General features: G+C 38.7%; 1 protein-coding gene across 1 annotated transcript; it reads left to right on the top strand.

Annotated features, from left to right (window-relative positions):
• Nucleotides 1–107: 107 nt before the first annotated feature.
• Nucleotides 108–20,620, top strand: IVNS1ABP (influenza virus NS1A binding protein). The gene is made up of 15 exons (XM_007451143.1): nucleotides 108–498; nucleotides 6,419–6,640; nucleotides 7,597–7,724; nucleotides 7,946–8,115; nucleotides 8,244–8,319; nucleotides 9,414–9,587; nucleotides 9,928–10,053; nucleotides 11,411–11,518; nucleotides 15,437–15,566; nucleotides 15,801–16,025; nucleotides 16,495–16,616; nucleotides 16,713–16,839; nucleotides 16,923–17,054; nucleotides 17,187–17,360; nucleotides 18,680–20,620. The coding sequence occupies exons 3-15, from the start codon at nucleotides 7,614–7,616 to the stop codon at nucleotides 18,931–18,933; spliced, it is 1,929 nt and encodes a 642-aa protein (XP_007451205.1). The 5' UTR covers nucleotides 108–498; nucleotides 6,419–6,640; nucleotides 7,597–7,613; the 3' UTR covers nucleotides 18,934–20,620.
• The last annotated feature ends 4,552 nt before the right edge of the window (nucleotides 20,621–25,172 follow it).

Raw genomic sequence — 25,172 nt, 5'->3', positions numbered from 1 at the left:
AACGAAGGGGGGGGGGGGGGGGGAAGGGGGGGGGGGGGGGGCCCAGCGGTGGGCGGGGCCTCGAGCGCTATATTGCTGTGCTCGCCAGTCATTTGCCGACGCTTTCCAGCCGGAAGCGTTGGGGAGGCGTTGGCGACGGCTACGGCAGCGGCGCACGTGGTGACGTGCGAGGGGGTGAGGCGCTAGCGGGCGGCTGCGGCGGGCGCAGTGTCTCCGGGACGCGCGTGGAGGTCGGTCTCTCGGAACTGCCGGGCACAGTTTCGCCGCCTGCGGCTTCAGCGCCGCTGTGCCAGCGAGCCAGCGAGCGAGTCCCTGCGAATTTCCGGTGCGCTCCCCTTCCTCGCAGCCTCTGCGGGCTGTTCGCTCGTCTCCCCGCTCGGTCGCTCCATCCTCGGTGGCCTCGAGACGCTTTCCGTTGGGCCGATTCCCGCCCGCTTCCTCCTGCTCCCCTTTGAAGCTCCAGAGATGAGTTTTTCCATCTCTTCAGAGATGAACCAGGTAATACGCGCTGGTCCCGTCGACGGTGGAGGTGGAAGAGGGCGCAGCCAGACTGCGAACTGGGGAATGGCGCGGAGCGGTGCCGGGTGCCGGGAGGAGGACGCCCCAAGCCGCGGCCACTGCCGCCGTCGCTCTCTGGGGGCGAGGAGCCGCAGCCGAGCGGCCCTCGCGCTCCCGGTGCTGCTGTGGTTGCCGGATCGCGTTAGCGGCCAAGGGCGGGCGCGGGCCGCCTCGGAGAGCGCTGGAGTCGAGGAAGCAGGGCGTGAGGAACGAGAAGTTTTTGCACGAGGGGTCCTCGGGGGCCTGGGTCAAGACGCCGCGCGCGGGCCAGGGATGACCTCCCAGAAGGAGGGCGCGGGAATCTCCGTTCCTGCTGTCAAGAACGGATGCCTAGTGTTGGGGTCGGCCTGGGGTCTGGACTCTCTTCCGTGAGCCTTCCCAGGACCCGGCGAGTGTGGGCGGGGAGCTGGCCCAGGGCCCCATCGGTACCCCGGGCCTGGGGTACGGTGGCACCGCGCCCCTGATCGCCGTGGGCCGCGGGGTCCTTTGTTCCCGCTCCACGTTGCCCGCTTTTCTTGCCTAGCGCGGGGAGAAGAGGGCGGGAGGAGGGAGGAAGGGAGCGGCTGCCCTGACGTGTCGCGCTGAATGACTGCGGGGCTGGCCAATCCCGGGCGGGGGTGTGCAGACGCTGGGCGCTCTGCCTCCCAGCCTTCTGAGTGGGCTCCCGCCCCGCCGCGCGGGGATGAAGGCCTGGGACTGCAGGACTCTCCAGTCACTCTGGGGCGCTCGCCACTTTGTTTTTGCCGAAGAAAATCGGCAGAGAGGTTTGCTCTTTTTCCGTCTTTCTGCGCATCTTGCAAAGGGCCTCTGGTTGTAAGCTCATGATGGTAGGAAGGTAGGCAGTATCAGATTGAGGATCGACCGTAGGGAAACTTGAACCACAAATACTTTAGAAATAGATTTACTTTTTCCCCAATACAAAGTAGACAGATCTATTGTTTGAGGCCGCTGACGTTTCAAAAACTAGATAAGTAGAAATCAGAGGCCTAAAGGGTTTATTTTTGTTTCCTTAATGTCTGTTGTCAGTCATGGAGGATTAGAACACCCTGGCATCAAGCTGTTCTTTGAGAACTTGCGTGTGGTGACCTTCTGTCTAGTAGTAAATAACAACCCTGTAAGCATAGTACTACTCTAAACAGTTCAACAAGTACAGCATGGACTAGACTACCAGAGACATATTTTCTTTTAATAATTCTAGCACTGGTGGTTGTTTAAGGATAACAGTATACTGATGAGTAGCTTTAGGCATAATCATGCCAAAACTTCTGTCTGAAAGATGCTGAAGGAGCAGTTATTCTTTGTATATCTGGAGATGAGGTGTACACTGACTGTTTAGAATTGGATTGAGAATACTATAATTTAATACAGCTGGCAGGCTACTTGTCAAATGTCTGTAGTTTGGTAGTGAGAGGTAAAACTGGACTAGCATCACTGACCTAAAGGAGACCCAGAATGGTTTTTCCTCTGTTTTCCTAATAGATGAAATCGCTATCATTAGTTAATATTAATTTAATTATCTTAATTTGTAGGTCTGTTTTTCTGACTTTTCCCCCCAAAAGAAAGTGTTCCAGGTTTTGTTTTTAGTTTTAAATTAGTGTCTTTTTGGCTACTTATTGGGTTGGCCAAGAAGTTCGTACGGGTTTTTCCTGTAACAAGTTACAGAAAACTCCGAACGAACTTTTTGGCCGCCCCAATACTTTGGAGTGGGGTTTTGTTTTTTCTTGATTGAAGGATATTTTAGGTGGCAATTGAATGTGTTTCGCAAATAAGTGTTGTGTTTTTTTTTTTTAATGCAAAATGTTTTCCTCTTGGGGAACTGTCTTAATCATTGATATTAAGATGAAATACCCCTAAAAATCGTTTCATTGACTTTTCAACAGTATGATTGTATAGTCAAATCTACAAGGTTGGGGAGCCTCCTACCTTGTGCTAGAGAGTGTAAATGGAGGAATTAATGAATAAGGGAGTATTTCTGAGTTTTTGTTAGAACCACAGAAAGTACATGATTATATTTACTTGTAAACTTCAATTACTGCCTTGTAAATGATTTATAAACCGATACATCGCTCACTATCCTTACACTTTTGGTATCAACCTGGATGCCCAACAGGTACCTCAGCCTTATAATGTCCCAAAGCAAACTCCTCTTTTCCTTCCTGGCTTTAAGCATGCAGCAAACTAAAAATGTCTCTATTATGCTTTTTGGAATTCTAATTTTGATATTGATGCCACATATCTACTCTAAAATATCCTCATTACCTTAGTTAGGATAAGCAAGGGTTATAAATAATTTCCCTGCATCCATGTTTTACCCATTCCTCCAGACCATCCCCTATATTTCTGCTAGTGTCCTATACCTCTGTGCTAAAAATTCTGCTCTGTTTAAACCTTAATGTTGATCTCTTTTACTTCCTCTCCTACTGCTTACCATATGCATCCTGCAAACTACAGTCTATTTAAACAGAGATCGCTGCAGTTTCTGGAATATGTGTGCTTTCATACCTTTTCCCCCTTTTGTTTGAACTGTTTTCACTGCTTGGTTTGTCTTTCTGATTGGTCGGTGGAGTGTTCAAGGCTGGGAAATGGAGTTAACTCCATTGTGTTATGAGCATCCCATTCCAGACAGTGCCTGCCATATGTTTGGAGCCATAAATGTTTGTGGGATGTAAGAATTACAGAATAATGAGGTTAAAAGCATGGAGTGAGTTTGGCGAGTTTTGATATAGATGGATCGTTTCAGACATTGGGAATCTATAACTTCTGGTTTTTAAAAGATTCATTGACTCTGTATTATAAAGTCTGTCCTTTAAAAATGGAGTTAGTTACTATTTTGTGAGTCGGCTACCCTCAGAAGATTGCCTTGAAACTTAAATACTTGTAATTTGCCTTGAGGTTTTAAGGATTCTTTGAAAGTTTGATAACATTTTATCTTGCTCTTACTGAAGGCCCAAGAAGAATTTGGGGGCAGGTCATATTGTGCCTACATTTTTTACAGCTCCTTGATAAGGCTTACTGAATTGTATTTGGGTTCAGCTGATCTTTTGGGGGGCTGTGGTAACATGTGAACTTCTGGGTTTTACTAAAGCAGTTTAATTACTCATTTATAAGTCATCTGTATCCCTTTTCTTGCACTGGCCATATGAAGAAACTGATGACTGTTTACCAGAATATATTGCATTTGATCTCAGTTTTAATTTTAAAAGTGGATTAGTCGAATGTGTTTTTTAAATTTCAAATAAAATTCTAAATTTTATAATTTTATGTAAGCCTGGGATGTTGGGGTTTTTGGTTTGGCTTTTCAAAGATAAAAAATTCTCCCCAAATTTTTATTCCATCAGTTATTGAGCTTGAGTTTCATAGACCAAACTGAGACCTGTGACTCTTTGGAATGGCTTAAAACTCAATTTGTCCACACTAACTTTAGTGAAAGTGAATGTGAACTTTGAAAGACATGGTTTTGCAGGCAGAAGCTGAGGTGACCTCCTCCAACTTGGGTGTGGGTGAGAGTAGGGGCATATAGTATATGAGGACGGTAATTAGATAAAGTTTGTTGCATTAACTTAAATGTCGAGTGGACTTGGGCTAGCTTTTAAAATCAAGTAGGGTTATACGGATCAGCAGATGTTAAAGAGATGAGGTTCATGTTAAGACCTTGCTGTACGAGAAAATCATCGAGTACTAATGTAGTAGTACTCACTTTATTGCAGAACTAATAATGTTGTACAAATTTGTATGGCAAGAGTTGCTCCAAAAATTCTCCAGTATTTTCTCCCAAAGGGCTGAAGTGATTTTAACCATCCAGGTTTTTGTTGTTCTTGTTGTTTTCCAAAATAAATTTAAGGTAGAACTTTCAATTTATCACATACACCCACAGAGATACTGTGAGTTTGGTTCTGGGCCACTGTGGTAAAGCGAGTCACGCCAATTTTTTGGTTTCTCAGTGCACATAAAAGTTATGTTTACACTCTACTGGAGTCTGTTAAGTGTCCAAAACATTATGTCTTTAAAAATAACATACATACCTTAATTTCAAAATACTTTATTGCTAAAAAATGCTGACCATCAGCTGGCAACTCAGGGTTGCCACAGACCTTCAATTTGAAAAAAAAAGGTAGTATTTGTGAAGCAGAAAAGTGAAGTGCAGTAAAACGAGGTATGTCTATATATTTATAGGCACCATTTTTATTCTTGGTAAGATCAAGGCTAGTTTACAAATAAATATTGAATAAAACTGGTCAAAGTTTAAAATACTTATAAATCTCCCTTTGTTTTTGGTTTTTCAGAGGGCATACATTTTAATCATATCCAACATAACTTGCATGGAGGGGTCCCCCCCGTTCACCCTTGCATAGATTTTCCCAACTTGAGCTAGGTCTTGGCTGAAAATGTTTGAAGGTTTCTTTTGGATAGTGTGTTCTCTCTGTCCATAGAATTGTGTGTTACTTGGAAAACATTTGTTTTGTTAGAACTGGTTTCTTAAGAAAAGCTGAATTAAATAATCTGGATGCAAGTGTAGAGCAGAGGAAATCAATATTACATAAAGGTATGAAATACTTTCATTGCAGGAATAAAGCATTGACAACAGTTCCAACCTGAGTCAGAATACTCAGGTTTCCTTGAAATAAAACCTAAGCTGTGGAGAAACCAGTGAAGGCATACGGAATACAGATTGTGCATGTGTTGCACTTAATACAATAGTTTGTTGAAATGGAACTGGACTAGCCTTCAAGTGGGTTCTGGGGTAAGGGACCATTCACATTATCATAATTGTTAGATTTAGAATTGTGGGCTTGATTGATATATAAAGAAAATACAGGTAATTTGAAGATGTCCATTTTAAAAAGTATGCACATCTTTCAAATAATTTCTTATTTAGTTCTGGTTTGCTGAATTAGTGGTGTAATAGCAGTTCAGATGATTAAAAAATAAGTACCATCTCACTTTGACACTTTTAGTTAATGACATGTGATAATGGGGGGAGGACTGAATGTGATTTCCCTGAAGATTTGATTTGAACCAGAATTGTTCCATTGGTAGTTTATTACTGCATATGAGAAAAATAATCATACAAAGCACAGACATTAATATTTTCCTTTTTGTTTATTTAGTTCATTTCAACAAATTACTCATCTTTATATTCAGGTTTCTAGGCTAGTTGTTTTGGTGGGGGGAGATGGGAAGGATACAAAGATAAAGAAAACAGAGGCTCTGCCTTCAAGAGGCCTTGAATCAAGGAAGATAAGCCAGAACAGACCAGCTGGAAGATCACACGTACACACTTTCAGAGAGGGTTCAGTATTTGGAGGATGGGGAGGAACTACTCAGCTGAAGGGATTTGGCAGGGGCTCTGGAGGTAAGATTTCAGCGGGCAGAGGTTGGGTTAAGGGTATTCCAAGAAAAGGAAACTTGAAGTTACAGAGGTGGGCACCTACAGAGCACATTTTGGGAAACAGTATATCTGGTTTGACTGTAACATTGTATACATGTCGGGGAATAAGGATGGTTGCTTGCTGGCTGGTAACACAGACAGAACACATGTTTGTATATTAGTTGGAATCTAATAGTAAAGAATATTAGAATTAACCAATATTTATATTTTCCTCTAATTTTGTGCTTGTGTATCTCACTTAAATGGTAAAAGTTACTAGTTCCTTCTGGGGAGGGATTTTATTTTTTTTAATCACCTGAGTGGTTGCAGGTTAAATGAAAATGCTTATGTATAGTTGCATTCGTGTTATTTTCTGTATTGTGCCATTTACCTCAAAATGTCTTCAAGATCAGGACTTTGCATGATCTGATCTACCTAGATCATTGGCAGTCTTTGATCATTCTGAATATCCAACAATTGTCATTATTACAGATTATGATGCATGATTATCACAGAAGAAGTTCGTGTCTATAGCTTTAAAGGACTTGATTACATCATTTTCAAGCCTGATAGTTTTGGAATCACCATTAGAGCTTCAGACACCTCTGCCTTCACTTCAGCCACCTGTCTTCATACCTCAACAAAGCGCTGAGTTTCCTTTGTCCTTGATTATTTAAAACACCCTGGAAAATACATTTCTCACCAGTATAGTAGGTAAGTGGATAGTCAGCGCCCAGTGCACACATTTTTTTTTTTTCTGAAGACTGTGCCAAGTACACTAACAGCCTTTCATAATTGTTTTAAAAGGCGAAGTCAGTAATATTCATAGAAAAAAATTTTTCCCTATATTTTCCTTTCTATAAACTATTTTGAATTTAAATAAATCAGTTACTTCAAACTGAAATCTTCTATTACCACTTTTTAATGATGCATTTTGTGTAGCCATTAGTCACTTGTTCACAAGAAATGGTGAAATGGAAAATTTTTTAAAGAACATACATTTCTGTCTTGTATGTTTATGAGATAAGTGATTTAAAATATATGAAACCTGCAAAGGGAACAGAATTTTTAAAATATTTTTATTTTATTGGTGTATAGTTGATTTACAATGTTGTGTTAGTTTCAGGTGTACAGCAAAGTGATTCAGTTATACATATACATATACAGTTATACATATATTGATTCTTTTTTAGCTTCTTTTCTCACATAGGTTATCACAGAATATTGAGTAGAACAAAGGGAACAGAATGTAAGTTAGTCATATATATCAGTGAGTAAAGGAATGACTGCAGCCCCAACCAAGGAATCTATATGTGCTGACCACTTCACATCCTTCCAGGCTTTTCAGTTGCTTGTTATATGGGTTTGGGCAGGGCTGGGTTTACATTTTTTTCCCCCTTCACAATGAGTGTACTAATAGGAATAGAAACCTGGCCAAAATTGCTGGGGCACCATGACACTACTGTATGAATCCTTGAAAAGACTTAGGACCAAAGTATAGGGGTACAAAGGCTTAGACTAAGTTCAGTGCCAGTGGTGTTTTAACAGTGTTTTTGTACGATAAAATTTGTATGTGTTGTTGATAGGATGAAATTTGAAAATTAAAAATACTGCATTACTCTTTAAAATGTTATAAAAATCACCATTCTTTCTTTCTTTCTGCCCTTTAGCCAAATTATAAGGAAAAATGATTCCCAATGGATATTTAATGTTTGAAGACGAAAATTTCATTGAGTCTTCTGTTGCCAAATTAAATGCCCTGAGGAAAAGTGGCCAGTTCTGTGATGTTCGACTTCAGGTATTTAAAATGTAATTGAAAACTTACAGAATTGATCTTTCATTACTAAAAACCATATGTTCTTGGATTGGCTTGTTTTGTTTTTCACAGGAGGCATTTAATGAAAAAAGTTTAAAAAAGAATGATTTACCCAGAAATGTAAGATGAAGGATACGATGTAGTAATTAGCTAGAGAAATACATAGTCCACAATACTTCTAATGTTAATTCCTCACTTTGCAGGTCTGTGGCCATGAGATGTTAGCACACAGAGCAGTCCTGGCTTGCTGCAGCCCCTATTTATTTGAAATCTTTAATAATGATAGTGATCCTCACCGAGTTTCTCATGTTAAGTTTGATGATCTCAATCCGGAAGCTGTTGAAGTCTTGTTGAATTATGCCTACACTGCTCAGTAAGTTCTCTGAAGTACATCATATAACTAGGGAATGAAATTCCAAGTCCCTCTAAATTTATTTAAATTAAGTATCTGTGTTTCAAGGCCTTGGTATGGTAAATGATAAAGAACCTTTTTTCTAATAGGTTGAAAGCCGATAAGGAATTAGTCAAAGACGTTTATTCTGCAGCAAAAAAGCTGAAGATGGACCGAGTAAAGCAGGTAGAGTAACAGAAGTAATATACAAGGAGTACTGTTACTAGGGGGTCTTATTTTATATGATTAGTGTGTACAATTTGTTATAAGACATCTGTTGGACTCAAGAACTTGAAAATGTCCCTTTTTTTCCCCTAGAGAACTGAATATGTATGTAATTTTAACTGTTTAGCCAATGTAACACAGCAGGGTCAGACTTCTCTCAGATAATTCAAGCTACAATCTTGCTCTTTCAGTAGTCTCCTCTGGCAGGGTAAGTCTTGATTTTCTCAGTTAATCATATAACTCATATCCTTAATTCTCCGTTCTTCTTCACTTCTCGGTTGTTCTTTAGAAGTGTTCTTTCTAGAATTTCATGCCACTGAGAAGTGCTTAATAATTTACAGGAAAAAAGGCATTTAATCCTCTAATGTGGGAGTCAGAAAACTGCAGGCCTGAGGCCAGCTGCCTGCTTTTATAACATCTTATTGTAACATAGCCTTCATTTACATACGGTCTATGGCTGCTTTCCACCTGCTGTGACAGAGTTGAGTAGTTGTGAGAAAGTACGGCCCACAAGCCTAAAAACTTACTGTCTGGCCCTTTGAGAAGAAGTTTGCTAAGCCCCTTACTCTGCTTAAAAATCCTTTTGTGGTCATAGCCGGAGGAATTCCCTCCGGTTAGAATTCCAGGCTCTCCTTAATATAGTTGCTATTCTTCCAAAACTATTTTCTGACTGTCTTTTGTTCTGGGCAAACTAAATTGTTGCAGCATCTTCCGTAGTTTCTGTGTGCATTCAGCGTCATCTCCCCTGTAGAGCCCCATTCAGATTACTGCCTTTATGAAGCCTTATCTATCATTCTAGTTGGAAATACTTGTCCGAACATTTCATGTGCATTTTCATAGCATTTCAGTTTGTTTCATTTTTTCTTATATATTTGAGTGGCATTCTTTGATGTTTATTGTTTGTATACATGTATTCTTCCTACTGTTAAACTTGTTGTAAGGCAGTGATTTTGGGTTAATCTTTATATATTCACATAGTACTTACACACTGAGTATTAAATATTTGTTAAATAAAATGTATGTAAATGTTGGCACTCGTGTATTTCTTTTCCAAGGTTTGTGGTGATTATTTACTATCTAGAATGGATATTACCAGCTGCATCTCTTACCGAAATTTTGCAAGTTGTATGGGAGACTCCCGTTTGTTGAATAAGGTTGATGCTTATATTCAGGAGCATTTGTTACAAATTTCAGAAGAGGAAGAGTTTCTTAAACTTCCACGGCTAAAGGTAAAATCTATAAAGATGAAAGATGTAAAGGTTAAATAAAGAGATACATACTACTTAGTTCCAGGAATGTAATCTTTCTCCATGTTTCAAGCAAGTGAGTAATGTTTATGAAAAAGACAATACATTGAAACCATACGGTTATTTTTAGCAGTGTAATGGTTTTCTGCCTACCAGTTTGTTTACTTTCTTTTCTTTTTCTTCTCTTTTTTGGCTACTGGTTTCCTTAAAAATGAGAGTAAGCGTATGGAGTGCAGTTGGGCATCTATGACCTCTTAATTATGAAATTGAGAATTAGAGGCTCAGCACTGATCCATGTGTCTTTGTTTTTTCCCAACTCTAGTTGGAGGTAATGCTTGAAGATAATGTTTGCTTGCCCAGCAATGGCAAATTGTACACAAAGGTAATCAACTGGGTGCAGCGTAGCATCTGGGAGAATGGAGACAGTCTGGAAGAGCTGATGGAAGAGGTTAGTTTTAAAGTAAATGGGATTCAACAATTCTTAAAAATTATTTTGCTATAACATGAAGGATTCCCTTTCACTTTTATTTTATAACCATGACCCTAAAGAATTTAAATTTTGCTATAGGTACCCCTAAGCTGAGAAACAGGGGGGGTGTCCAGGTGAGCTGAATGAACTGTTCAGTTTGGTCTTCTGCTTTTCTTTTTTTATTTCTTTGCTTATTATGTGCTGTTAACTTTCTTTAAAGTAGCATGTAATTTGCTTTAGAAATGGGAGGTGGTACTGAAATTTTCTGTAGATTCTTAATTTTTCTTCACAGGTTTTTGCTTTAAATTGACAAGTAGGTAAAAGCTTCTAATGGTTGTTCCTCCCCATTGATTTATCTCCCCATAGGTTTATTAACAAAACTAGGATACCCAAGACTGAAGAAACAAGAAGAATCCTCAAGTGTATTGACACGTAAAGAAGCAGCAGTCCTGCCCCAGTTCTCCTAAGAAAAATCCGCTGTGGGCAGAGAACGATGATGATTTAATGGTGTTTACTCCTTTACAGGATTCTTATCTTTAAAGCTTTGTGTTTTTCAATGGTGTTGTTCATACATATAATCACTCACTTAACTTGGGCTACTTTTTGAAAAATACACAAGAAAAAATTGACGGAGAAATGGTGGGAATTAAACATGCAGATGGAACAGTGGAGTGACCTTGAGTTTATCCCTCCACTTAAGCCTTTCAGATTCACTAAAGGCTTACCAAACCTGTTAGGCCTTTAAAAATACAGTTATCATTACGCTCTAAAAAGGCTAACAGGTGATTTTTAAATTCTATATGGTTTCCCACTTGAAAATCAGATGCATTAGCCATATGTTTGCATCTGTTAAGGGAGGTGTGTCTCTGTAGCTTGCTTGAATTTTTGCACTTGTTTTTTATCTGTTTTTCTTGACATTGCTTGTGCAGGACGGAAATATGTTTATGCACATTAGACCACTTACTCTTCAAAGGTGTAAACCATATTCAGTATTTTATTATAAATATGTATATTCTTTAAGAGCCTATATATTGTACTAGTGCCTTTTTTTCTTAATGCTGTATCATAGAACCGATGAAAAAATGAAGATTTCTTTCAAGCCAACCAAGCCAAGGACTCTTCAGCCAGTATTAGAAGATTCTGTATCTTATTTTTATTTTTTAAATTTTTACCACCATGACATGTATTTTCTTTACTTTGGGATCCTGCCAGAGTAAGATGTCAAGAAGCTCAAGAAGCACACTGGAGGTTACCTTGAGGCGTTTGTGTGATCTGCATACTAGTGGAGTAGCCATGGAGACAGTAGCCACATGGGTGTTCTGTTGCTGTTTTGCAGGTTCAAACCTTGTACTACTCAGCTGATCACAAGCTGCTTGATGGGAACCTACTAGCTGGACAGGCTGAGGTGTTTGGCAGTGATGATGACCACATTCAGTTTGTGCAGGTACACATTGCACATCTGAGGTAACCTCAGGTTAAAATTTGATTAGAGCATTTTATAGTATACTGAAATTTTCCTTTAATAAAGGAAAGTGGAAGACCTTCATTGGTATGACTGCACAGAAACACTTGTGGGAGAAAACAAGCATACCTTTCATACCATTACTACCATTTTTGCCACATAAAAAGAAACTAACAGAACAAAGTAGGAAACCCCACTTAAGATTTTTTTCTCAATCAAATAGGATTTATAAGTAGTAAGAAAAAGGGCCAATAAGATGAAGCAAAATAGAAATTGTTATTTTGGTCAGATTATAAAAAATAGTTGTTTGTAATGGGGCTGACTGTTAGACCCAGTTTTTAAAAAAAAATCTCAGGTATAAACTTTTTCAGTTTATGGATAAATAAAGAATTTGTAAAGAATACAAATCATAAATGTCACAGAGTGAACCCACTGGTTTAAACACTACCTGGGTCAAGAAGAGACTTCTAGCATTCTGGAAGCCTTCCTCTTGCCCCCTTCCCAGTCACTGCCCTACACTACCCCAAAGGAAGCCATTATATCCCAACTTCTGAAGCATTAGATTAGTTTGTCTGTGTTTGAAATTTATGTAAATGGTTATACAATATGTATTCTTTTTGTTTGGCCTTTAGCTCAACATTGTATTTGTGAGGGATAACTATAAAGTAGGCTGAGTCGACCCAAGTTAATGGGTGTTTTCCTTTAATAATTAGAAGGTAAATGATAGACTCAAATAATGTGTATGGTGATACTATCAGGTGTTCTGTGTCAATACTGGCTGAATATTTTTATTTTCACAAAAAGCTTTTGGGGCTGAGTTAGTTGAGAATTTTGTTCATGTTTGTGCATTTTGAACACTGAGGATATTTTCCCTCTTATCTCTAAACATCTCTAAACTGTAATTTAATGGTTTTTTAAAGTACTCTTTCAACAAGCAGTGAGTGGTTGAGTGCCTGATAAGTGGCAGGCCGTGATGTTAGGTAAGAGGGCCCAAAAATGTGTAAGAGACAGTTTCTGCTTCCGGGACCTTACAGGAGTAGGTAAAACAGAACAGATTTATATGAATTACCTACCGAAGACATTAAGGGGAGGGTGGAACCAAAAGGAGAAAAACTAGGGAAATTTCACAAAGGAGGCAACATTTGAGCCATCTGAGGATGTGGAAGAGTTTGCATAGCAGATAGAGGTGTGTCAGATAGCAAAGGATACCTGTGAAAGGAGGATACTGTTGGAATTGCAGGTCACATGACTATGAGAGTAGGTAAATAACATCTGATCGGGGATTATACTTTATTCTACAAGTAGTGTGGGACTTTCAAAGAATTTTAGACAAGGGAGTAGAGTGATCTGAACAGATATATTTCACAACTTTAATAATAGTGAAAAACTGGACAAGAGTCTAGCAATAGGGGGATTGGTTAAATTATGGTATTTCCATACAGCAGAGATCTATATGTTCATTATCATATTTTAGACAGATAGTTAACTATCAGGTGGCAGTCTCTGGGTCGTGGGATTCTAGCTCATTTGAGGGTTTTTTTTGTTTGTTTGTTTGTTTTACTTTACTAAATGCATCGAACCCTTCTATTTTTATGACCAGGTACAGAGGGTAGATAAAAGCTTGTGAGACCAATTTGTAGACTATTACAAGCAGTAGTTCAAGTGAAAAGATGAGGGCTTGATCTAAGGACGAGAAGGGGAAAGGGTGGACTCTAGACATTTATAGTTACAAAGGTCTTTAGTGATTGTTTAGATTAGGAAAATTAAGGAAACGAAGAATTTGAGGGTGAGTAGGACTCTGACCTGTGTGACTTATTCCAGGGAAGTGCCATGAATAGAGATGATGAAGTAAAAAGGATGAGGAAACACACTAAGCTTCAGGAAGAGAAAAAGTTGAGAAGTCGCCATTGGAATCAAATTGTGTTGTACAAGCTAGCTAACATAGGAGAAGAAAGTTTGAAGGAGGACTGGATTGTTAACTGTGTCAAATCATCCTCTGGGAGGTCATGTAAAAGAAGATTAGGGATATCTCTTCTACATTGGTTTTAGGAAGCCACTTTGTAACCTTTAGTGGGTATAATTTCCAGAGAGTATTAAGGTTAAGAAACGCTTAGCTTCAGAAATGATGGTGGCTGAGAAAGAGCTACCAGGGACCACGCCTTGGGGAGGTCAGAGGCAAAGAAAGTGTGGGCCAGTGGGTGGGCTGAGTGGGAGGAGTTGATAGGGTAAAGTTTGAAAATAAAGGAGAGTAAAGAATTAGGTTTGAAAGTGGAAGGAACATAAAAGAGTTAACCAGCATTAAGGCTGGTTAGTTACAAAACACCAAGTAGTCTTCATTGTTACTGTGCTTTTTTTTCACATTTGATTTTCTCTCAATTAAAGCCATACATTAGAACAGTTTTCTTACTACAGTGAAAGCTCTTAATCAAGTATCATCAACTTGTGTTACTTTGGATCCCTTCTTCCCACAGATTGGGATAGGGTTTTATGTACCTTGTAATTCCTAGTAGCACAGGACACACCAGACTATCATAGTATAAAAGAGTGGCTTTATACTCAGAATTCCTAATCCTTATTTTTCTTGCATTGCCTTAGGCAATGCATATTTTCTGTCTTATTTTCAGTATTTTTACCTATAAAATGGAGAGATATATTGCCCTTACTGGATTAAAAGTGACTGTGTGAATAAAGTGCCTAATAACACCTAGGTACATAATGAATGTCTAAATGGAATGTAATTATAACCATTAGCATGGTACATTCTCTGCCTTTCCTCAAAATAGCCTACTTAAGCTATAACCACATTTGCTGAATTGCTTACACCAAACTTGATAGTTTTTTCACAGCTTCAAGTAGCTACCAAAATCTTTTTCTCTCTTGTTTCATGGCCTTTTTCTTCCACTCGAAACAAATTTCCATTAGAGATTCTGTCTACCCATGAGGCTGTGGCCCTGGGGATCAAAATAAGTGGATGAGCAAACTTGGCCAGGTACTGAAGGTGGTACCTATTCATTCAGCAGGCAGTTCCTACCAGGGTAATCTTGACTCTTCTAATGACATGTGATCATATCCTTTGGAAGTGTCAAGAGCTAAAGTAATTGGAAGAAAACCATCAAAGAGAACTCATACACGAGGGTACAATGTAATCTTCTTACAGTCATTTGAAAATTTGCAGCTTTGCCCATTTCTCCCTCTTTTATGTTCTCATGTATTCCTTTAAAAATATTTGGTTCTTTTAGTATTATTGCTTCATTAATTTCTGATTACCATTTTTACTTCTGTGTTTTGATGTAGTTTTACTTGTCTCGAAAACCACTCTATAATACCTTTAAGGTAATCCTAAAGAAATATACTTGTAAATATTTCTTGTAATTGCCACTTTTTTTTCCTGTAAAATAACTCAGAGAGATTGGATGGATATATGTCTGCTAATATGAAGGATACCAGTACATATGATTTAGTTAAGTTTCACAGTTTCATGGAGATAGTGGGTTAAATGTATTCTCTCAGTTAATTCATGCTGTTTTAGATTTATAACATTTTGGAAGATTCTATACTTAATATAAAGACTATGTGGATTATGAAGGAGGAGGTTCCGCTTTTTCCTCTCTTGACTATTCTGATACTTGACCTACAACATGTTTTTTTAATTGTTGAACTTGAACTTTTTCTTGACCAGGGTAGGTGTAGTTGTTTCCTTATTAAGTGGAGATGGAAGAATGCCAGTGATGTGTGTCAGTCAGAAAGTGTTGTTTTGTGTTAAACCTAAGTGTGCTATAAATGTCATGCATAAGTGGAGGGTACTGAGGGTTTTCTCAGTGTTGTGGAATAGCTCAGGAGCAAAGGTACACCAGGTATGGTCTTTGGCTAGGTTTCTGTAGCTGCCTTTTGATTTTGCAGAAAAAGCCACCACGTGAGAATGGCCATAAGCAGATAAGTAGCAGTTCCATTGGATGTCTGTCTTCTCCAAATGCTACAATACAAAGCCCTAAGCACGAGTGGAAAATCGTTGCTTCGGAAAAGACTTCAAGTAAGTGTATTACACTTGTCAGATTGCCTTCAATTTATTTCTTTTTTAAGAAGGAGTTTTAAGTGGAACCATATAATACTTCTAAAGTGATTGAGGAAAAAACTCAGAAGCAACTAAATTTGGAAAGAGTAGCAGGTCATCCCCTGTCTGGAATCTGGAGTCCAATTCAGGATCACACAGCAACCAAAACTAATAAAAATTGCATCTTTAAACATGGAACTCTTGTGCTTACAGATAACACTTACTTGTGCCTGGCTGTGCTGGATGGTATTTTCTGTGTCATTTTCCTTCATGGGCGAAACAGCCCACAGAGCTCACCAACAAGTACTCCAAAACTCATTAAAAGTTTAAGCTTTGAGATGCAACCAGATGAGTTAATAGAAAAGCCCATGTCTCCTATGCAGTATGCACGATCTGGTCTGGGGACAGCAGAGATGAATGGCAAACTCATAGCTGCAGGTAAGAATAGAAGGATGAGTGACTTACAAGAAACCTTCAACTGGCTAAGCCTCTATAAGTGGACGTTTATGCTTGCTTGTGACATGCAAACTTTGGAAGACAGGGTTTATTTAATATGCCTTCTGTGGCATTCCACTTTACCACATTCTAAGAAGACAGAAATAAAAAGTCAATACTATAGTATTGCCTAGCCTTCAAGTAATGTCTTTCTCTAATTGTTAAAAACCTATGACGTGGGTAATTGTTCCCTCCTAATTTTCAAGTCAAGACTAAGCAATTTACTTACACTCATAATTTTGTCATTCAGCTGTTACAGGCACTTAGTTAAAACATTAACTAATGTGGCCTTATTAAGTGTGTGGACAAAGATTCTTTTTCTCATTTGTACAGATTACTTAAACCATTCTAGACCAGAAAGGCTGGTCCAGTTTAATACTTTAAACATAACTCTTTGTGGTTCTTGTACCAGGTGGCTATAACAGAGAGGAGTGTCTTCGAACAGTTGAGTGCTATGATCCACATACAGATCATTGGTCCTTTCTTGCTCCCATGAGGACACCAAGAGCCCGATTTCAAATGGCCGTACTCATGGTAAGTGCATTATATTGCAGGAAGAAGCAGCCCACATTTAGCTTTTTCTAAAAACTTGAGAATGGTGGAAATACTAATCTCTCGCTTTTGGCATAGGGCCAGCTCTATGTGGTGGGTGGATCAAATGGCCACTCAGATGACCTGAGATGTGGAGAGATGTATGATCCAAACATAGATGACTGGACTCCTATTCCAGAATTGAGAACTAATCGTTGTAATGCAGGTAATACTTTTCTGCTGAGATCATCACTATTTAAGTATGATAATTAAGTTATCAATTTATAACCTTATTTTATACTCATATAGGAGTGTGTGCTCTGAATGGGAAATTATACATCGTTGGTGGCTCAGATCCATATGGTCAAAAAGGACTGAAAAATTGTGATGTATTTGATCCTATAACAAAGTCATGGACAAGCTGTGCTCCTCTTAACATTCGTAAGTTGATTTTTTTTTTTAATTGTTTTTTTTCTTTTTTTTTTTAAAGACCTCTGAATCAAGGGTATGTGTAGTGCACACTTATAGTTTGGGGAGGTAGAATAATAATTTTGGTTTGACTTGATTTTATAGGTAGACACCAGTCTGCAGTCTGTGAGCTTGGTGGTTATTTGTACATAATTGGAGGCGCAGAGTCTTGGAATTGTCTGAACACAGTAGAACGTTATAATCCTGAAAATAACACCTGGACTTTAATTGCATCCATGAATGTGGCTAGGCGAGGAGCTGGAGTGGCTGTTCTCGGCGGTGAGTGTTGGGATTTGGAGAGCTGAGGAGTAGGTAGTAGCAAGAGTTTGTTCTAAAATTCCAAGAGAACGTCAGTGATAACTATCCACTTGTATAATTAAGAATTCAGAACTAGCCTTCTTTTCTGACGCAGTGGGGATTGGTGGTTTGTCTTTTAGAAATGTCTTTTCTAATCACTCAGTACTGGATATATAACATATTAATTCATCTTCTTCCATAAATCATACTCATAATGCATCATCTTGGAATTTGAGTTTGTTTCTTTAGAGCAAGAATTTTAAAAATTTTGATTTGTAAAACAAAAGAAATGGAAATCCTCTAAATCTAGTCTTTTCTAATTGTCTACTCCATGCCTAATTGGAAGCAATATTTTTAGATTATTTTTAACAAGTGTTTGCAAATCATCATATGTAGACACGGTTTTCACATCCATTTTATGGATTTACATAATGTTTAATTACATAATTACAGTAATGAGTTCAGTTAGAATTGTTTTTAGAACAAAGCTTGTGGCTCAACTGGCAAGAGCCTAAGTGTGTAGGCACACCAGTAAGTAGCCTACTGGCCTGCAACCCCTGGCCTACTATGAGCCTTGCCGGTTCTTTTATGGGTAAGTACATGGATGCAGGTAGGCTAAGTGACAATCAGATGAGAAAATAATGAATTCGAGAATCACTAATAAGATTTTTCCTTAAGCTCCAGAGAATATTTAATGCTAACATTTTATTTGTCTGAAAATAATTTAACTATTAACTGCCCTGCATGTATATTTGAAAATAGTCATAGTTCAGTCTGTTTCCAAGAAGAAATTTCCATGCCAAAATCATTTTATATAGTTGGAGAGCTCTAGAAAATGTTCAGTTATATGAAACCTGCTTTCCTATAACTTACTTTGAATCTTAGTTGTTATGCACTGGACTAATAACAAAACTTCCAGTGCACAGAACTACTCTGGTTTGCCACTTACTAGTTGCATCTCTAGGCAAGTTGTCCTTCTTTGTTTATTATATCTTCATCTGTGAAATGGCAGTAATAGAAACAACCACATAGAATTGTTGTGAGAATTGCACTGTAGTTAGATGGTGCCTCCCCTTCCTTTAAATTGCCTGACTTACACATATAAATGGGTTCTTTTCAACTCTATTCCATTTGTATCCTCAGCTTCTAGGGAGTGCTTGCCACATTAGTAGGCATTCGATAAATACTTTCTGACAGAATGAACAGGCTTTTCTACCAAGAACCACTGTTTTAGCAAAAGATCAATTTAAGGGTTTCTTTCTTAGCCTCTCTAGATTAACCTTGTCTCTTTTCTCTTTTAGGAAAACTGTTTGTAGGTGGTGGCTTTGATGGTTCTCATGCCATCAGTTGTGTGGAGATGTATGATCCAATTAGAAATGAATGGAAGATGATGGGAAACATGACTTCACCAAGGAGCAATGCTGGGATTGCAACTGTAGGGAACACTATTTATGCAGTGGGAGGATTTGATGGCAATGAGTTTCTGAATACGGTGGAAGTCTATAACCTTGAGTCAAATGAGTGGAGCCCCTATACCAAGATTTTCCAGTTTTAACAAATTGAAGACCCTTTCAAACTAACAGGCTTAGTGATGTAATTGTGTTAGGTAGAGGTACACTTGTGAATAAGGAGGGTGGGTGGGTATAGATGTTGCTAACAGCAACACAAAGCTTTTGCATATTGCATATTATTAAACACGCTGTACATACTTTTTGTGTTTATTGGGAAAGGAATGCAAAGATGAAGGTCTGTTTTGTGTATTTTTAGGGCTACTTTCGTTATTTTAGTTTTTTGGAAGTTGATATTGTAAAAGAATAAACCAAGAATTGATTGGGCACATCATTTCAAGAAGTCCCCTCCTCCACATTTGTTTGCCAATTTGCACATTAAATGACTCTTCCCTCAAATGTGTGTATTATGGGGCAAGAGAGGTAGGGTTTTAAGATATAGGCAGTTGGGTTTTTTAAGGTCCCTTTTTCAATAACTGGAACATTCTATAACAAAGAGACTTATTTAACTAGATGACAATGACTTTTTGTTTTTATTAAAAAAAAGCTTACATGCCTACTGAGGTTTAATCTTTTATGATGGCCTTTTTATAAATTTTTGTATTCTCAGCAGAGTGCTTTACTTGTTGAAGTAAAATGTGGCAGGTTCAAATTACTGAAGCAGAGTGACAGTCTTAAAAGTATGCAGTGAGGTGTTTTACACGCCCAGAATGCAAGCTTCAGAGAGCTCTTGCCTCAGCTACAATTTTTTTTTTTTTTTTTTTGAGAATGCAATACCAATGTTTATTGGAATGGAGTTGCTGAACAGTAACATGGCTGTGATTTTTATTTGATAACACTGTTTTTAAATACTTTGACTTCTTGGGAGTATATTTTATATAGCAAAACACTCAATATTATATTAATAACAGTAAAGAACAGTGAAGTATTTTATCTTCTAAATAATTCCTATTTTTTATTTATCATTAAAAAAAATCCTAAATGGCAGCCCTTGATTGTAAAAAAAAAAAAAAATACCTTAAACTGTATTGGGTTTATGAATGCAGCCTTTATCAGAACTATGTTTTTGTTCAGTTTTCCTATTCATATGGATAAATACTGGTTGGGGTGGTGACTTGGTATCTAATGTGTAATGCTACACATATAACTTACGGTGCCAAAATTAGAACATCCTAATGCTTGCTGCTGATGCAAACATATTAAAGGTACTTTGCAGGAAATCCTTGCACCATGGGATTACTATCCAAATGTTGTTGTGTACTCATTCATTACTAAAAGTTTTTGGGGGAAATTTTTTTTTCCAGTAAAAATGAGCTTAAGGTATTTGTGGGAAAATAGTTAACTGGCATCTTATATCTGAAATAAGGACTGATGTAAAGGGGGTTTTTTGGTTTTGTTTTCTCTGGGAAGACAAAGAGGCAAACAGGAATCTAATGAGCCAACTGGGACAACATGACTATCCACTGGCTAACCTGGGTGAGAAGAAAATTAGGTATTTTTTTTACAAATGTTCCGCTGGGTCTTTGACACCTTATTTCACTCATCTATCCCCACAGAGAACCAACAAGAAAGGAAATCAGTTTGCCTGGTGGCTGTGTAGTTCCTATCATTGGTTTGGTTCTGGGCTAAAACTGGGTTGGCAGATTTGAATTTGCCTAATATGATGAATATTTTTAAAATAGATCTGTATATGTTCTATTTATTTAGCACAAGGAAATAAAATTTTAGTGGGGGGAGTCAGTGTAAAATCCTTGAAATCACTTCTCAATTCCTATGTAACATGCTTAATGCAATAATATGTGGGAATACTTTGGGTCAGAGTTTACCTATATTACCATTGATGCCAAACAGGTAGTTTGGTAGCCAAAATTATGTTCTTTAAGTATGTTTTGAATATAAGAAGGTTTCATAAAGAAAAAAATAGTGCTCAGTGAACAGTTCTGTTTATCCACATTTAAAAGGTAATTTTTTTTTTTTGAGGGAAGGAGAAAATGGCATAGCCTCAGCATAAATTATTTTCTTTTTAAACCAGTATGGGTTTTGTAATAGTTTAGAAATGATATTGGTAATAATCTTGCAATCAATAGTAATAATGCACAAAACATACTAAATACCTAAAAGAGTAGCAAAACTATAAAATACCTGTTTGAATTAACAAAACAATTGATTATACTCCAGCATAAATCACAATAAATTTTTATTGTGATTTTCAAGGATGGATAGGGTTTTGATTTTTGGCTTCTAGTATGTCTTAAATACTTTACCATTTTCAGTGTTTTAGAATTCCTTACATAATCATATTTTAGGAAAAGACCTGGATTTGGGAATATAATTAGTGCTTAGTATATTAGGTGTACACCCTATAATCCCTCCAGATCTCAGAATTCTTAACTTAAAACTGAAGTAGGCAAAGGAAAAAGTCCCTCTAGGACATTACTGTAATTCCAGAGTTGCCTTTAGAAGACTATGAGTCACAGAAAACACGGTCTCTGTAGTATTTATCAGTCAATTTTTTGTACCCTACTTTGTTTCAAAAAAGGATTTGGGGCTTCCCTGGTGGCGCAGTGGTTGGGAGTCTGTCTGCCGATGCAGGGGACGCAGGTTCATGCCCTGGTCCAGGAGGATCCCACGTGCCGCGGAGCGGCTGGGCCCTTGAGCCATGACTGCTGGGGCTGTGCGTCCGGAGCTAGTGCTCCATGACAGGAGAGGCCACGACAGTGAGAGGCCCGCGTACAGCAAAAAAAAAAAAAAAAGGATTTGAAGAGTCTCTCATTGAGACTTAAGATACAGGGTAAATTAACTGAGTGAAAAAAGAGGAGAAAATGCCAACATATGAATCAATATATCAATCTCAAATAGTAAGGCCAAGCCACAAATTTGGTCCTGTTAACAGGAGATCTATTAAATAAATTATCTGAAGGTTAAAAAGCAATTGCTGTGAAGCATCAGTTTTCTTAATAAGACCAGAAGTTTCTTAAGAGTCTTAAAAATGATGATACATTGAGCAATAAGTAGAGTACGTAAAGAGAGGGATGTACTCAAGTGCATATCATGGGTTCTTTAACTTACTAGCACAATGGCCAATAAAGTACTTAGGCTTCACTGTTAGGAGCTCAATTGGGGGTTTGAATAAGGGTGAGAAGCAAAAGCTCAGTTATTAAGCTGAGTATATACAGAGTTGGTATCTTGTGGAAATACAAGATATTTGCTCAGAGAGAACAACAGGACTAATACAATTTTAGCCTGGAAAAAGGCACACAGAATACCAAACTTCAGTGAGCGAGAGACTGAAACTTAAGAGATGAACTGAACTGTCCTGCAAGTTAAGAATAAGAGTTGCTGGGTCTTCCCTGGTGGCGCAGTGCTTGAGAGTCCGCCTGCCGATGCGCGGTACATGGGTTCGTGCCGCGGCCCGGGAAGATCCCACATGCCGCAGAGCAGCTGGGCCCGTGAGCCATGGCCGCTGAGCCTGCGCGTCCAGAGCCTGTGCTCCGCAACGGGAGAAGCCACAACAGTGAGAGGCCCACGTACCGCAAAAAAAAAAAAAAAAAAAAAAAAATAAGAGTTGCCAAGTTTGAAGGCATCTATCAAATGTAATGGTGGTCATCCAATCAATAATTAACAGGGCCAGCTTTCCATTAAGGCTACTCTCAAATCATGATAGTAAGATCTACCTTCTGCATTATGCAAGTGTTCTGTCTCTATCAACCAAAAGTGATGCCAAATCCTTGCAAGATACAGGCTTGAAAGAAAACATCTGATAAGGGATTTGCATCCAGAGCTCTCTCATCCAGTTTTCAAATGGGCAAAAGGTTTAGAACAAGACACTCCACCAAAGAAGATAAATGGAGTCTAATAATAACATGAAAACATGCTTACTGTCATAGATCATTAGGAAAATGTAAAAAGGAAAATTACAACTGGAGCTCTCAAATTGCTGGAGGAATTACAAAATTGTAAGGTCAGTTTGGAAAAAGTTTGACAGTTTTTTATAAAGTTAAATATCCTATGACAGTAATCCCATTCCTAGGTATTTATCCAAGTGAAATGAAAACATGTTCTTAAAGAAACCTGTGTATGAATATAGCAGCTTTATTCATAATCACCAAAAACTGAAAATTCAAATATCCTTCCAACTGGTGAATGAATGGAAGGGTACCTGAATAAAATGGAATACTACTCAGGAATAAAAACAGTGAAGTATTTATTGATAAAACAACAGGGATGGATCCTCAGAAGCATCATGCTAAGTGAAAAGCCAGCTTCAAAAGCCTCCATTTGCATAGCATACTGGAAAAGAGCTACATGGATAGCAGACACATCAATGGCTTCCTGAGATGGGGATGGGAGTTGGCTACAAAGGGGCACAAGGGAATTCTGAGGAGCAATGGAACTCATTACTTGAGTGTGCTGGTGATTATGTGATTGTGTTTGACAAAACTCAAAACTAGTTTTACACTTGAGTTTTGTCTTTCTAGCTTAACCAAACCTTTAAAGGGAAAAGCCTTTTTAAAAAAGTCTAGGACATGTCAATATTTTACCTGACTGGAAATCACATCAGGGAACCGTTCATCCCCACTGGCCATGCAAGGGTTATGTACTGAGTTAATGTAGTTCAGCAATAACCATTAGTCTACAATAAGAGCTGCGAAGTCTAGGATATTGAATTTGGTTTGTAGTTAGGAGCACTGAGCCATGTTGGTAGCTGAGATTTGAGTGTCTTATTGCCTTACCTTATAGGTTCATAGCTGTAAATTCTGCTCAAGCTCATGGAGTTGCTTATTTTCACTGGAGTGGGGTTTTTTGTTGTTTGTTGGCAAAATAGCTTAAAGAGCCACCAACTGGGAGGGAGACTGGTCAGTCCAGTCAGTTCAATCTAAATCAGAAAAAGGGTGGCAGCACTTCCTAAGTGGAGGATGCATTTCATTATTCAATAGTGAGGTATATTCCCTCTAAGAAGATAAAGGTAACTTCATCCCAACTCACACGGTAGGGAGCTAAAAGGCTCCGATAGATAGGTGGGTGTGGGGAGATGTCACATCAGGAGTATGAACAATAAAAGCTAGGTTCTTAAGGGAGACCACGACACTAAATAATTGTGGATCAACCCTGAAAGGGTGAAAGGACTTCTGTTTTAAGATGATGGCCAAAAGATCAAGGAAATAAAGTTTCAGGTTTGTCTTGTGTCCCCTGTCTTTCATAAGACAGGCAAAGACAATGATAGGAAAGTGAAATTAACCCATCTATGAAGTTCCAATCTGTGCAGTCCCAACTGCCCACTGCAGGTCCTAACAGGAGGACCCAGTAGGGTACAACAGACTCTAAGTCTTTAGCCAACTTTTCTTTGGCTCAGAATGCTGGAAGAGCTGTGGCCTGGCCAAGCCAGAGGACCCTCCCCGGTCCTTTCCAGAGGGAAATGGACTATCTTGTGGAAGTAAGCTGGAAAAGGCTAGAGTAAAATGGTTCCAGGAACTTTGCTGTCAAAATCCTCAGGGATGCTTCTCAGGAAGTTATCACCAGCTCCTCACTAAGGAAAGACTTTATGTAGAGAGCCCTTGCCCTCATGTGACTTTTCCCATCAGTCCCTTCTGGTTCACGGCATGCTTATGAAGCTTCTGCCCAAAATATAATAGCTATGTATACTGAATGGCGATTTTAAAACCTGGAGTTCTAAAGATATGATAATTTCCCATGAAAACAAAATTATCAAGGTGGGGCTTAGGATCCTTATGTCAACTGAGTTACTGCAATCCAGAGGGGAAACCCAGAAAAGAAAGAGCAGGGGATGGGAGGAAAGGGATACCTCAACTCCCACACTGTACTGTTAGAAAAAAAGTATAAAGTTTAAGAAAAGGCAACAAAAAGAAGAAAAAAACCCCCCAAAACCCTTACATTTCAAAGAAACAAACACTAAAAAAATTTTAAAGAATGTCTTCTAAAGATAAAAATAAGACTAGAAAGTTAAAACATTTTCACATATCAAAATAAATATTTAGGGCTTCCCTGGTGGCGCAGTGGTTGAGAGTCCGCCTGCCGATGCAGGGGATGCAGGTTTGTGCCCTGGTCTGGGAGGATCCCACATGCCGCGGAGCGGCTGGGCCCGTGAGCCATGGCCGCTGAGCCTGCGCGTCTGGAGCCTGTGCTCCATAACGGGAGAGGCCGCAACAGTGAGAGGCCCGCGTACCGCAAAAAAAAAATAAATAAATAAAATAAAATTTAAAAAAGGTTGAAAATTGACAAATTAAAGCACAAAGTGAAAGACACATAGATTAGGATAAAATTAAAA

This window comes from Lipotes vexillifer, unplaced genomic scaffold (genome assembly GCF_000442215.2).
Source record: "Lipotes vexillifer unplaced genomic scaffold, Lipotes_vexillifer_v1.1 scaffold343, whole genome shotgun sequence".
In the NCBI taxonomy this organism is placed as follows: domain Eukaryota; kingdom Metazoa; phylum Chordata; class Mammalia; order Artiodactyla; family Lipotidae; genus Lipotes; species Lipotes vexillifer.
The sequence above is the reverse complement of the archived record's forward strand: the minus strand, read 5'-3'. Positions and strand labels throughout refer to the sequence as shown.

Coding starts and splice junctions, on each gene's coding strand:
- IVNS1ABP (XM_007451143.1), top strand. CDS start 7,614: ATGATTCCCAATGGATATTTAATGTTTGAAGACGAAAATTTCATTGAG. Junction 9,588..9,927: donor TTAAACTTCCACGGCTAAAG/GTAAAATCTATA, acceptor TCCCAACTCTAG/TTGGAGGTAATGCTTGAAGA. Junction 17,361..18,679: donor TGGAGTGGCTGTTCTCGGCG/GTGAGTGTTGGG, acceptor TTTCTCTTTTAG/GAAAACTGTTTGTAGGTGGT.